Here is a 14,311-nt window from a genome sequence, read left to right as displayed (position 1 = left end):
AACAAAGAAACAGTTATTTGCTGTTATTGCACTTTTATTAAATGGGGACGGTGAATTGGATAATCTCCAGAGTTCTTTACGGCCCTGAAATTCTGTAACCTAGGGTCCCCAGCCAGTGAGAAAAAGCGGAAAGGGAATGCAAGGGTTAACCCCCTTTGCAGAGTCCTGCCTGGTTCCCATTGCCCAGAGGGGGCCTTGTCAGGAGGAAACCGCTGATTCCTGCCTGCTTCTGAGCCAGAGGGAAGAGGAAGCCACCACCCTTCTCTGGCTCCAGTGGCTTGCAGAGAGACAAGCCCAGGCTAGTGACCAAAGAGCAGCAAAGGCACTGGGAGAGAGGTGACAGTAGGCGGGACCAGGGCCTCAAAGAACAGCCCTTCATCAGCCCCCCTGCCCCACCCCTGAAAATCACACTCATCTGGTGCAAACTTTACAGCATGGTGGGCAGGGAAGCTGTAAGATGAGCCACTTAAAATCCTTATCATCTAAGGAGTCCCAGACCTGGGCATCCAGAGATCTTTGGTGGCCTTGGAGAGGGTTAAGGATTGGTGAGAGAAGCTGTGGTCCCAGGGATTAATTTTAACATAGTCTCTGGACTAGCATGGAGCTCTCAGATGAAGGACTTGAGCTTTGCCCCTACAAAAAGGATAAGGAAGAGGGCTGTCACTCATTGAGTGGAAGCTACATACTGAAGACTGAGCTGGGCAATTTAAGTGTCATCTCATTTGATCTCATTTGATCCTCAGTATAACCCTATGAAGCAAAGAGGATCACCCCCCCTTTAGCAGATGGAAAAACAAAGGCTCACAAAGATGAAGTCAATTGCTTAAATCGACACAGCTATAAATGACCAAGCAGGGGTTTGAGTTCAGTTCAGCCCATATGACTTCTGAGTCCAAGCTCTTTCTGTTTAGCCATGCTGCTGCTAAGGAAAGCCGTAGTTCAAGCTGTCACCATTTGGGCAAAGATAAAGGGGCTTCCGATGTCTGGAAACACCTGACAATTTAGAGAAGAGAGAAAGAAATACCAGCCAACTCCAGGGGCTCAGGAAAAAAAAAAACCCAAAAAACAAAAACAAACACTCAAAAAACCATTTCCCTTACAGTTCTGGAGATTCTAGAATCAGGAACAATAAAGAGAAATCCACAATCACTGGCAAGGTTTTTTGCTTCTGTCATCATTACTCAGAAACTGGCTTGGGCTATGCCTGTGCCCAGACTCTGCAGCCTTACCAGCCCTTTTGTGGAAAGGAAGCTAAAGCCTTGAATCAAGAACTTTCAGGACTAAAGAAAGCTTGACCATCACCTGGTCTAATACTTTCACTTTATAGATGAGAAAACTGAGGCTCAGAGAGGGCCCATGACATACCAAAGTCACATGGCTAATTAGTGGTAGAAACAGGACCACAATGTAGATTTCTTGTGTCTTACCAGGGTACCTGCTGCCTATGGTGTAGGGATGAGAAAGGAAAGTGGAAAACCTAAAAAGTGGTAACTGATTCCTGCAACCTGACTTTCTAGGGAACTAGACATTTCCATCATTCAGTCTAGTGATATGCTCATAAATATTAAATGGCTGGTTCTCTTCAGGCAGTCCGGGTGGGTTGGGGACACTTAATTAGAAGCATTAGCCAATTTTCCTGGTGCAAATACTCCCACCACAGCTGATTTTAAGCCACCAGCGGGATGCCACTGTAGTTAGACACGCACACAGTCATCCCTCATGAGCTGTCCAGCAGGCCACCGCTTTGCTCCCTTCTCGAGGAACTTATCCCTTCTGCTGTGTGGGTCTCCCCATTATTTAGAGTTGTTCAAGGTCATCCTTAACCAGAATATCAGTCTCTTTCCTAAAGAATGCGCACACACACACACACACACACACACACACACACACACACAAGGGCAGCTCCTCCTACCAGTATCAGCCCTCTACAGAACACCAAGGAATCACAAGGCATGAGTCTCTATTCCCGTTGGATCCGAGAAGGGAATGGAAGGGAAGTCCCTATTTTAGCCATCACATGCCCCAGCTCCTAAACCAATTATTCCAAGGAAATAGACTGTCAGTGAGTGATGCACCAGCCTGCTGTTCCCTGGGAAGGGTGAGAGGAGGAAGCCGGAGACAGTTTGCAGGTTTCTCCCTCATGCTTTCTATGTTTCCCACAGTAGTCATTTCCTTCCCCCCTCCGGAATACCTGTTCAGACCCAGAAGGAACAGCTGCTGCAAGACTCTGGGCTCTTTCTGGCCCAAAGTCTGCAGCCTCTGCCCGTGGGATTCTTGGTTGTGCGTCAACCGGGATGCCTCGGAGGCCCCTCCTGGCCCAGCCCCAGGCTAGGTGCTGTGCAGGCAGGACAAACCCTTTGGCAGCCCCCTTCCTCCAGGAGCATGGTCTTTTTTGTTAACTGAATGCGATCTTAGAAATAATCCACTTAATATCCCGTGTTCCCAGCCCCCGAAGAGGATATGACTGTTGCAAGTTTACACAGCCACTTAGCAGCAGGGCAGAGGCTAGAATTCAGGTCTTCCCCCTTTGGGTTAAGCTATTCTTTCATTTACTCAGGGTGATCGTCTTTCATAGATGCTCTAGTGTCCACCGAAATACACTCTTTTTTAAAAAAAAAAATTTATTCATTTATTTATTTTTAATTTTTTTAACGTTTTATTTTCGTTTCTTGAGAGACAGAGAGAGACAGAGCATGATTGGGGAAGGGGCAGAGAAAGAGGGAGACACATAATCCAAAGCAGGCTCCAGGCTCCGAACTGTCAGCACAGAGCCTGACGTGGGGCTCGAACCCACGGACCGTGAGATCATGACCTGAGCCGAAGTTGGACGCTCAACCGACTGAGCCACCCAGACACCCCTAATGTTTATTTATTTTGAGACAGAGAGAGAGAGAGAGAGAGAGAGAGAGAGAGAGAGAGAGAGACAGTATGTGTGTGCACACAAACAGGGGAGGGGCAGAGAGAAAGGAAAGAAAGAATCCCAAGCAGGCTCTGCACTGCAGAGCCTAATGTGGGGCTCGAACCCATGAACTGAGAGATCATGACCTGAGCCCAAATCAAGAGTTGGATGCTTACCCAACTGACCGGTGCAGGCACTCCTGAAAGACACTCTTTATACAGGCACACCACCAGTCCCTTCAAAAACCTGGTAATGGGAAGAATATCACCTGTAGAATTATCTTTTATTTATATCTACATGAACATTATTGAAAACCTATCATGTACAACAGTAGAAATTGTATAATTTAACAAAATCTCTGCTGCACAGGTTATTTCGTTTGCTCCTCAGAAAAATGGTCAAGTAGTATCACAAATGAGGAAACTGAGGTCTATGTGACTTAAGTAACTTTGCCAAAGTATAAGGGCCTGTCCCGTGTTTGATGACCCTTTTCGTTCTATCCCCAGTATAGCATGGGGTGAATGATTGAATGGCTTAAAATTCCTTATGCCTAAAGGGAGACCTTGCAGCCCAAGACACAAACAAGAACCCCTCTCCAGTTGGTAGAAATCCTACGACGCTGCCTCCAGACTGAATCTCCTCTGTCTAAAGAGCAGGATCCCTATACAATGGTATGGTCCGCAGGGACATTAAAATGATCAGAAAATGAGTGCCCGAAATCAGCTTTCCTAGTTGCCCCTGGATCTCTCAGCAGAAGGGTAGGTGGGTGGCTACAATATAGTGTGATAAAGGCTACGGATCCTTCTCTCTGGTTTCGCAGGAGCCAACGTGGGATTTGTGAGTCAGTTGGTGAGATGCTTTTGTTTGAGGCGTATGTTAGGTTCCTGAACCCCACGTCTGTACCTCTCTGAGGCCTTGTGCCCTAGGGCTGGTGGTTGGGTGCGGGCTCGTATAGGGACTCTGCCGTACTTCTGCTGTCACTCACCCCAATTCCCTCCCTTCCCTCCAGCCCGTCCCCATTGATGACAACTTCTGTGGACTGGACATCAACCAGCCTCTCGGAGGCTCGACTCCAGTGGAGGGACTGACCCTGTATACCACCAGCCGGGACCGCATGACCTCAGTGGCCTCCTACGTTTACAATGGCTACAGCGTGGTTTTTGTGGGGACGAAGAGTGGCAAGCTGAAAAAGGTAAGAGTCTGTGAACCCAGACACTGCAATGCCGTTCAGCTCCTTAGCGGAGAGCCCCTTCTGGAAGCTTGCTGTTGGTGGACATTTGACACAGGCAACTCTTCCCTTTCTTGGGCAGGGGGGTTAGCATGGGGGTGAGTAGGTAGGGGTTAATTTTGTGGCTTCTCTTCTAGCTGCTTCTCCCAGTCATTAGTGAGTGAGTGTCTAGGGAACGTGAGCATATTTCAGTACTGCCCAAACTTCACGGGATTAGGAAGGCACATCACCCGAAGGGAGGGAAATAGAATCATCCTTTATCTCCAAATCAAGTAGAACCGATGCTTTGGCCATCTGTATTTTGAATCGCCCACCTCACGCATCCCTTCCCACGGTTTATAGAGTTGATTGTACTGGTCAGAAGTCTTTGTTGCGTCCTGGTTGAAGCAGGTCATGGGTCCCACATCCAAGGACCCAGGCAAAGGATCGTGCTGCTTTGATGAGGGCCTGGGGTGGCTGGGTGGCTTACCGCTCTCTTGCCTTTCCTCTTCCCACGATCACAGACTCTTCCCCGCCCTTCCACCCCCCGCTCCGGGCTTGAGCTGCCAGGAGGAAGTCGACATCTTATCTCATGCCTGCCCTGGGCCCCTCTGCCAGCTGGAGGGCACTGGCTGGCTGGGGCCGGCAGCACGGAAGGCTGAAACCAGCAGCTTGTGCCTGCTTGTCTAGTGCTTAGGGTGCAGAGACGAAGCACCGTCTGGTTCATTATGTGGGATTACAGCAGCCACATTCTTTCCGGTCCCAGCTAATCCCCTTTTCCCAAGCTTACCCTTCTGCCACCTTTCCCCAGTCCCGCCACCTGTGGGTGCAAGACCTCACCGCATCGCACGCTTTGATGTTGACGTCACCCCTGCGGCCCTTTCCCCCGAATCCATTTAGAGCCTAGGGAGAGAGATGTCTTTGGGGAATGTGGAAGGAGGGTGGCAGGGAGGGAACCTGAGGGAGGATTTCCGCCTTCTGCTTGTGCTGAGCTCAGAGGAGGTGAGAAAAACAGGTCTAGGTTTGTGTGGAGGTGCTGAACTTTCCAGACCTCTTCTGGTTCGCCTGATCCTGAGGCCCTTTAACCCTTTTCTCGCTCTGTGGAGAGGCTGTCACTTGTTTCTGTCCTGTGCCCCTACTCTGCCTGGGACTGTGGACCTTGGCTTGCCCTCTAGGCACAGGGAAGAGAGTAGGGGTGTGGTTCCCCCCCTTGCCGTCCCAGAATGGGGGGAGCGGGGAGTTGCCTGAGGAGGCTCTACCGAGATTTAAAAGTGGCATATTCCATTGGGCAGCGTTGACTGTGGACCTCTGAGGCTGGCGACTTCCCTGCAGGGTCATCTACCTGTTCAGCCAGGTGGAGAGTACCTTGCTTGGGAGCGTGGGGCCAAGGAGCCTACAGGGAGTTGAAATGCAGCCTGAAGTCTCTCTGTCAAGCCGTGCACCCTCAGGTCTAAAGATCCACCCAGAGGAGCTCCTCTTACAAAGTCATCTGCCCACAGAGACCGCCTTTTTCTAAGTCGCACAAAGGTTTCCTGGGGGCCAGCGGCACCCACACGCAGGCTGGTGTTCCGTTTCCTCCCCTGTTCTTCCGGTGCCTTCCCTCCCTGTTCTGGATCGTTTGTGTGACTGTTGGTCTCCTTTATTCTCTTGAAAGTTCTGTGCAAGCCAGGGGTCATGCTCTATTCGTGTTTATTTACCTCCTTCTGCCCAGTTCTTGCACCAAGTGTTTACACAGAGGAGAGGCCCTGTAAGTGCTTTTGGAAAATAGAACCATTCTAAGACATCTGGCATATCATCCGGCCCAGTACGCACATAGCTCGGCAGAAACACTGAGGCCCAGAGAAAACCAGTGAGTTGCCCAAGCATAGAGACCAGGACAAGTTGCTTCTTGCCCTGACACTCCACTTGGCACCCCCTTTTACTTAAAGAAGCAGCCACAGAGCACGGGGAGGGAGGATGAGAACAACCTTCAGGCCCAGGCTTGTTGAGGAGGGTCAGCCAGGGACCAGTGCTTCCATTCTCGACAGTCCCGGGTCAGAGTTAAGGAATGGACATTTGCCGAACGGGCGGACGAGGGCCGAATGAAGCAAGAACGATCCAGCCAGACGCAAAGCAATCCTTGTGCCGACCTTCCCCTATCTCTGTACGTCTTGTGCAGCACACACGGGGGGCTGCTTGGGGCAGCTTTCCAAGCCACACACCCAAGTTAGCCAAGTTCTCTTGGCCTTGTTGGAATCTCGGCAGACGAGTCGCCACGGAGGCAAGTCAGCGGGTTCAAGGGCAAGGCTAGGGGCGTGGCTGCCCACGGCTTGTCCCAACCTGCAAGTTGGCTGCTCCTCTCAGCCTTCACTTGGCCTTTCTTTGGCTGTTTCTATGAGCTCATAACACCCCTCCTTCTCCTGTGCAGCCCGCCCTTCCTTTCCACCCACACTCCTTTGAGGCACCTGATACTTACACCCTGGCTCCCACTGGCCTCCCATTTACCCACCCACTTGCCCTCACTCTCTCCAGAGCAACAGCCCATGAGGAATTTGTGGAATGTCCCCAGGAAACTCTACCATGGCCCAAACCCCATAGCTCTTTCAACACAGGAAGGAAAATAAAGAAAAAAAGAAACGAGCTAAGAGCGTGGAGAGGGGAGAGAAGCAGGGTGCGTCAGAACCGCTCACTTCTTCCCTGCCTGACCAGGCATCTGTCAGACCGTCGGACTGCCCTCATCCAGTGCAGCCATAGGAACAGGATGTCCCCGTGTGGGGACGTGTGGAGGAAGTGGAGACTCACTAGAAGGGGCATGACCATGAGGTGCTCTTATGTGCTGTCACATGCTTGCTCATGTACTGTCCTCCGCTAGACTCGGAGCATCCCAGACTAGGCCCCTGCCTTCTGAGTCACAAACACGTGGACAGAACAGGCAGAATAAGGAGGAGACCTCAAAACCAAGGTGTGCAATACCGGCCTAGGCTAAGGGTCAGTGCATCACAGGTGATAAGACAGGCCGTGACTCACCCCAGGGATGGAACAATGGCAGAGAAACCAACCACGGAAGTGTGACCCACCTTGAAGCCTTTACTGAAGAGGAGGAATAGCAGAATTTGCTTAAAGACCGAACAGGACAGAAAACGAATGAATTGACTAATGGGTGAGAGAGAAGGGCATGCTAGACCTGGGGTGCCGCCCCGAGAAGGTGCAAAACGGTGCATGGAAGATCTAGAGGGCACAGAGGGGTTTGGGAGATTGGTAAGGGGAAAGTCAAGGCAGAGCGCTGTGAGCGTCTGGCCCTGAGAAGACCAAGTGAAAAGGATCTTGGGAGTTTTGCTGACTCCAAGGTCAAGGGAGCCAACCGTGTGATGCAGCTTTCCTGATGTTAATTAGTCTTCACCGCGCTAACGGGAGAAGAATTTCCAGGTCATGAGACATGCTGGACTTAGGCTATGCGAAGAATATTCTTAAGAGGATAATAACTCAAGGAAAGAAGAGTGAAACAGGAAGCAAAACAGCTTTCTTCAGATAATATAATTTACTGAGCACTTATGTGTCAGGTGTTATTCTGAGAGTTTTATATCTATTAACTCACTTAATGTTGACATGACTCTATGTGGTAGGTGCTGTTATCACCTCCATTTTACAGATGAAGAAATAGAGTCCAAGCAAGGTAAAGGCATTCATCTGAGGCCCCAGAGCTAGTAAATGGCAGAGCCGGGATTCAAACCTTCATCTGGTTTCCCAGTTTGCGTGCTTAGCCATTAAGCTGTGGAAAGTGAATTAGACTGACTTGGTGTGGCTCCAGAGGGCAGAATAGAACCAACGGGCAGGAGTTATAATAAAGCACATTTGCGCTTATTATAAAGAGGAAGTTTCTGGTAGCCAAAACTGTCCCAGCATGGAAAGAATTGACTCAAGAGGGAATGAGCTCCTAGTCAGTGGAGATATATTTTTTTTAATGTTTTATTTATTTTCAAGAGAGAGAGAGAGAGGCAGAGCACAAGCCGGGGAGGGGCAGAGAGAGAGGGAGACACAGAATCCGAAGCAGGCTCCAGGCTCCGAGCTGCCAGCACAGAGCCCGACGCGGGGTTCGAACCCACGCACCGTGAGATCGTGACCCGAGACGAAGTCGGTTGCTTAACCAACCAACCAACCAACCAACCAACCAGCGCCCCAAGCAGTGGAAATATTTAAGCAGAGGCTGGACAGCCACCGACCAGGGATGCTGTAGAGGGGCTCCTGCACCCACCACGTGATCTTTATGCCACGACTATTCCACGGACTCCCTCAGTAGAAGGGCAGGCTGTGGCAGAGAGGAAGCACAAGGAGAGGGAAGCCAAGGCACCCTGGGTGTGGGCTTTGAAGTCACAGGTTGGGTTCAGCTTGCTCCCAGAATATAGCAGAAAGCCCTCAGCATCCAGGAAGAGGTGCTGGGCACAGACAGGGCAGGGCAGGCCTGGGGCGAGATGTAGGGGAGGGGAAGGCAGGAATGTTCTGCGGGGCGGGGGTTGGGGAGATGGGGGACACAGCAGACTGTGATGACACCTCCACCCCCAGGCTAAGGGCAGGCTGAGAGTCTAGACTGAGAAGGGAGGCAGGGAGCTAATGTCGAAGCAGATGGAAGAGGCATAGCGGCCACAGAAGTGCAAACTCATTGATTAGGACTTCCCAGCTGGAAGGGAGGAGCCCAGGAGGCGGTTCGAGCCTAAGTCCTGGGGCATAGGAGGGCAGGAGGTAGGCTGAGGAGACCAAAGCTACCAGGACGTGGGAGGGAGGACTCTCTCCAGGTTCAGAGCAGAGTCCTGGTTCCTTGGCTCCCTGCCTCAGTCCCAGCTTTAGGTCCCTGCGGGCCTCCCTTAGCCCCTCAGCCCCGGGGCCTTACACGGCAGCGGGCATCGTTGGCTGTCTGTTCTCTGTCCCCACTGGAAAGCTCCCCTGCTGCTCAGGGGCTGGTGAAATGTCCTTTACCCTGCCCCTTCAAGCACTGTGGATAGCACCCTCCTCAGACCCCTCACAGCATGTAATTTTGCTCTGACGGCATCCGACATGGGAGCAGCCACTAATGTGTCCACTTATCTTGAGATTCACAGACCCTGAAGGACAGGGACCCTCTTTTTCACGTTTACGTCACCCTTTCCCGTGGTCAGATCCAACATCTCTCACACATTAGGTGCTCATTAAATTTAGCTCCCGTGTATTGGGAACCGCCTGCATGCCGGACCCCCATTTGCACCGATTGGGATAGAACCAGATGCCAAGAGTGACTGCTGTTGATGTGGCCGGTTTGCAAGGGAAGGAAGCTATGCTCTGGTGGATATGTCAGGGGGCGGGGTGGCGGCCTGGGGGGCGGGATGAGGAGTCAAGAAACGGGAGAGCTGCTGGTGGGTAACAGGGAAAAGAGTCTGAAAAGGACATGTGGACGAGGGTGGGCGGTACTCTCAGAGACGGTGACCGGGGTGGAAGAAGGGGACCGTGTTTATACTGTTGCCTGGAGATGCCCAGAATAGCATGGCCAGCCATCTGCCTCCTTTGGATCAGATGTGGGTTTGCTGACAGCAGGGAGCAGGTGCAAAGGCCCAGGTAACCACTGCCCTGCCCCCATCCTGCCAGCCCTCTGTTTATAGGATTCTTGGACGGCTTTAGAAATCCACAGAGACTTAGCCCTCTTCAGGTTCTGGGGAGAGCCCTGGCCTCTTCTGGCACCACCTCCTTTCCCATTAGCTAACCAGCATGGCCGCGGAAATGCCTGAGAAATTCTTGAGGAAAATTCTGTCTTTCCCTAAGGGACATACCAACCAACCCAAGGTCTCCAGTCCGCAGCCCACAGGAAGCCCCGGCGTCCCGATCCCATTCTTCTTTTTCCAATTTCACAAACGGTTTGCTCAGCAAAGCCAGGAAAACTGGAGCTCCTTTGCAGGAGCGGCTTAGGCGCTGGAGAGAATCCATCGAGAGCACCAAAGTAATAACGTTCCTAAGCTCCAGGGTGACTGCTCAGTTTTTTGATAACACTGATTAGTTACAAGATACTCTTCTGCTTTTCGTCTGAAAATACTTCAATTGCGTGTGGCCATGGACCCCTACATCTCTGCCCCATTTTGCAGATGTGGAAAACTGAGCCACGGAGATATTAAGTATCCCACCCAAGGTTCTACGGCCCCTCCGTTGGCAATCTTGACATTGGCACTTACACATCCTCCCCAAACACGCAGAAGTTCCGAACCTGTTACTTGGCTTCGTCATGGGGTGGAGTCGTCTTGGTGGACAGAGGGCCAAATTGGATGAAAAGCTGAGAAACATGCCTTTCTGTCTGTGCCAGCCCCACCAAACAATAGCCACTCGTTCCTCTGAGTGGAAATGATTCACTCCTTTCTCAGTGTGAACCCCGGATCAAGTAAACAACCAGGGCTGCGGGTCCAGTTCTGGGAGACCGCGGCTCTCCTGGCCCTCGTGACGGCTAACCCGATGCCCTACTCCTCCTCGGGCATCTCAGCAGTGCTGGGGGCTGGGGTAGAGTGGAGCAGACATCCTCGCCCACATCCCCAGAGCCTGTGTGGAAGAGCCGGGGTAGTGGCTCTGAGCTCACCACCCCATCCCTGGTAATGAGTTTGGCTCCCTGCCCAGGCTCCCACCGCCAAGCGCGCTGTTTGTTTTGTTGTTTTATAGGCCTCTTGGGTCCCAAGAACCGGTCTTCTGAAAGCTGGGAACGACAGCTTGGTCGGCACCCGGAAGGAGGCATATTTTTACAGAATCCCCCCACCCCCCCACCCCGGGCCACCGCATCCCTCCGCTTGACCATGACAGGTGGAGAGAGAGGGGGCGTGGGTTCCTATCCAGAGCCCCAGCTGACCCCGGGGAAGGAAGTCCAGATCTCCCGGAGCCATTCTGAAAGGGGAGAAGCTATAGATTCATTTATGTTGTGCTCCTTTTGTGCAGCTCCAATGTATGCTTGAGTCCTGGCCCGTCCCTGGAGCAGGCATCAGGCTGTGTGTTCAGCAGGCTGCTTGGCAATCCGAGAGTGGGCCCCTGGAGCTCAAGGCTTTATCTCAGGACAGGTGAAACACAGGAAACTGTGTTTCAGGGCCGAGGTGGGGGAAGGGGAAATGATTCAAGCTCACAGAATCCAGGTGACCCACATAGTTTCCACCGAAAATTTAAGGGGCCAATGTGCTAAGGGGCAGAGCTCTCATCTTTAGGAAAATACAAAGCGCATCCTTTGAGGCCACTGAGCCTTGCCTGCCCTTCGATACAGGACATGGGACGTGTATCTCAGGGTTGGAAGGGACCTCCAGGGACCATCTGGTCTGTTCTGCCTGCAGGTTAGAAACCGATTTGCATAGGAGGAGCGTATGAGCTTGTGGGCTATAGTCCTGACCTTAGCTTCAGTGTCCTCATGTAAAGTGTGAGCAGTGACAGTACTTGCCTTGTGAGAGTCTGATGGGGACGAAGTGAAATGATTCATTCCTGAACTATAAATGAGCGAGTACCTACTATGTGCCATTTTCCGGGTCTGCAGTTGTGGACAAAAGTGTCAGAAATGTCTGTCCTGTTGAAGTCTATATCTTACTGTCGGAAGACAGACCAAAAATAAATTAATTAATTAATTAAAAAGTAAGCACAATATATAGTATGTTAGGAAGAGAAAAAGTGCCAGTAGAACAAAATAGAGCATAACGAATTAATCCGTGTATAGCACCGTGCCAGGTTTGAGCATATTTGCTCTTTTTTTGTTGTTTATTTTTGAGAGAGAGAGAGAAAGAGGCAGAGAGAGCACAAGCAGGGGAGGGGCAGAGAGAGAGAGAGAGAGAGAGAGAGAGGGAGACACAGAATTCTAAGCAGGCTCCTGGCTCCGGCTGTCAGCACAGAGCTGGACAGGGTGTTTGAACCCATGAATTACGAGATCATGACCTGAGCCGAAGTTGGACACTTGACCGACTGAGCCACCCAGGCTCTCCGAGAATATTTGCTCTTAAATATCACTACTGGTGTTACTTAACTTGCGAGCCTCAATTTATTTCTTCTGTGGAGTGGGGGTAGTAAGAAACACTTTGCGTAGTCGTCCGAAGGACTGTGCGAAATCGTGTATGAAAAAGCGTTTAAACTATAGTCCTTGGCATAACCGTGCTTTGCGTTATTGTTACGAACATCTTTGAGGCTTCCCCCAAATCCCACTTCTCGTCTGACTCCCTTGGGGGGAGTGGCGCTGTCACATCAGCCTCCTTTTTTAGTGACATGTTTGCAAGGTCAGATAGAGGAAGAGAATCCTGCCCCCTTCCTCCCAGCCCTGAGTCATGGGAAAAAATATTTAGAAGACTAGACCAGCTGAGCCAAACTAATCTAATCCTGTTGGACATTGGCACCCAGCTGCATTAGTCACCAGTGAGAGCTTTCCGAGAGTTTCACCAAACAATATGAACTGACCCCGCCCCAGGGCGGGGCCGGGGGAAGCGGCTGGTTGCTCTTGCCCCTTTGCAGAGTTAACCAGAACAGAGCCATTCTCTGTCCTTTGCATGCTCCCAAGCGGACCACAATATCCTAGTGCTGTACGCCCTGCCTCAGATTAACTATGGAGTTGGGAGGGGCGGGGGGCGCCTAGTTTCCTCAACTGGTCCACTGATGCTGTCTTGCAAGATGTCTCTGCATATCAGAGATGACAGACGTAAAGTACTGATTACGGAGCCCGATGCATAGTAGGTGCTTAATCGAATTAGTATGCTTACTAATGCATACTATCGATGCATAGTAGGTGCTTAATAGCAGCCATTGCTGCTGCTATTGCTATGAATGTGACTCACACGGGTGTTCCTGCTACTACTTCTGTGCTATTACCATGCTTTTCTTCCAGGGCCCAGGGCCCCTTGGATTCTGTTAGCTCATTAATCCCGTAACATTTTGTGATGAACAGGAAGGGTCGGGATATTTCTCTGCGCTGTCGCAGATGATGATATGGAAATTCAGAGAGGTTAAGGGCTTGCTCGGGGTCATGGGGTCAATCAAGGGAAGATGTGGGAACCGGAATCGGGGCTACAAATACTTCACATGGAGGTGGGCCCAGCATATACCTAGGTCACTTCCACAGTCCAAGATGAGGAAGTTGAACTCTTGCAGCTGCTTAAACTCTGGTTGCCTTCTTACCCTGGGTCCTTCTATCGTGTGCTGAGAAAAGCCAGGAAATACATGGAGACGCAAGGGGGTGAAGGTCGATCTCAGTTTCTGTCCTTTGAGGCCCTTCCTAGAATTCCATGCCCCTCCTAGCATGGCCTCTAGAAAGGTCTGTAGGCTCCAAGGTAGGACAGAACCTCAGGAGTGCGTGTCTCTGCTTGTCCTGATCAGCCTCCACTCCTGTACCATGTTGTGGTTTTCTAAATTGAAGGTTACTGCCACCAGCTAGGTGTCCCCATTTCACCTGGAAAGACAGGCTTTAGTAACAAATTGGGGATTCTCACCTTTACAGTTCAGGGGTGGGTGAGAACAGCAGCCCCTGGGAGGGGGAGGGGCGGAGGAGTTGGGCCCCAGCAGGGGGCAGGGCCCCCAGGGAGAAGGTGGACTCCCTCATGCAAGGTAAGAATCTTGCCCTGATTTTATAGCTGGAAAGGACCTCAGAGACTGGTCCAGCCTCCAGACTTCGGGTGGGTGAGATAGCTATTGTTATGTTTTATAGATGAGACAGCTGATGCCCAGAAAAGTGACATGATCCGCTCAAAATCACTCAGGTTCTTAGCATCAGAGGCAAGACTCAAATCCAGGGACTTCAGTTTCAATTTGTGGTCTTTTCTCTTTCTATCATGTGGAAGAATATTCCCTCTGCACGAAACCTCAGATTAACCTCCGCCTTTCCCTGCCATGCAAGCATTCCCTGAGCAGAACCCATGGGGTCATTCTCTTGGGGACAAGAGTCTAGCTGCGCTCTCTGCCCCAGGCCTGACTTGGGAGAGGGGAGGGGCGGTGACCAGCATCCAGGAGCCCTCATTCCACTGCCTTGGGGACCTTAGCTGAGCCTGGCCAGCAAGGAGGTATACTTAACCACAAAATGCTTGCCTTGGGGCTGAGATGTTCTGACATATCAGAACAACACTGAATTGGGAGTCTCAAATCTTACATGCTGGTCCTCTCTAGACATGCCACGTTTTTGGTGGGATTTTTATTGGGGGGTGGGGGGGCAGGTTCTGTTATCACTTTAGCGCTTACTATGTGCTAAGCACTGAGCTAAGTGTTGTTTGTTTTTT

General features: G+C 51.3%; 1 protein-coding gene across 3 annotated transcripts in view; it reads left to right on the top strand.

The window, feature by feature from the left end:
• The window catches only part of PLXNA2 (plexin A2), a 206,946-nt gene that overhangs the window by 28,148 nt on the left and 164,487 nt on the right, over positions 1-14,311 (top strand). For 2 of the 3 annotated variants that reach the window (XM_027074538.2, XM_027074541.2), the window contains exon 3: positions 3,909-4,091. In XM_027074538.2, coding sequence (XP_026930339.1) covers positions 3,909-4,091 — 183 coding nt within the window. Of the gene's footprint in view, positions 1-3,908; positions 4,092-10,751; positions 10,896-14,311 lie in introns of those variants that run through there. The other variant, XM_027074543.2, reaches the window with a different exon arrangement.

The sequence above is a fragment of the Acinonyx jubatus genome, chromosome E4 (assembly GCF_027475565.1).
Source record: "Acinonyx jubatus isolate Ajub_Pintada_27869175 chromosome E4, VMU_Ajub_asm_v1.0, whole genome shotgun sequence".
Taxonomy (NCBI): Eukaryota; Metazoa; Chordata; class Mammalia; order Carnivora; family Felidae; genus Acinonyx; species Acinonyx jubatus.
Note: the sequence above shows the minus strand (reverse complement) of the source record. Positions and strands in the feature narration are given on the sequence as shown.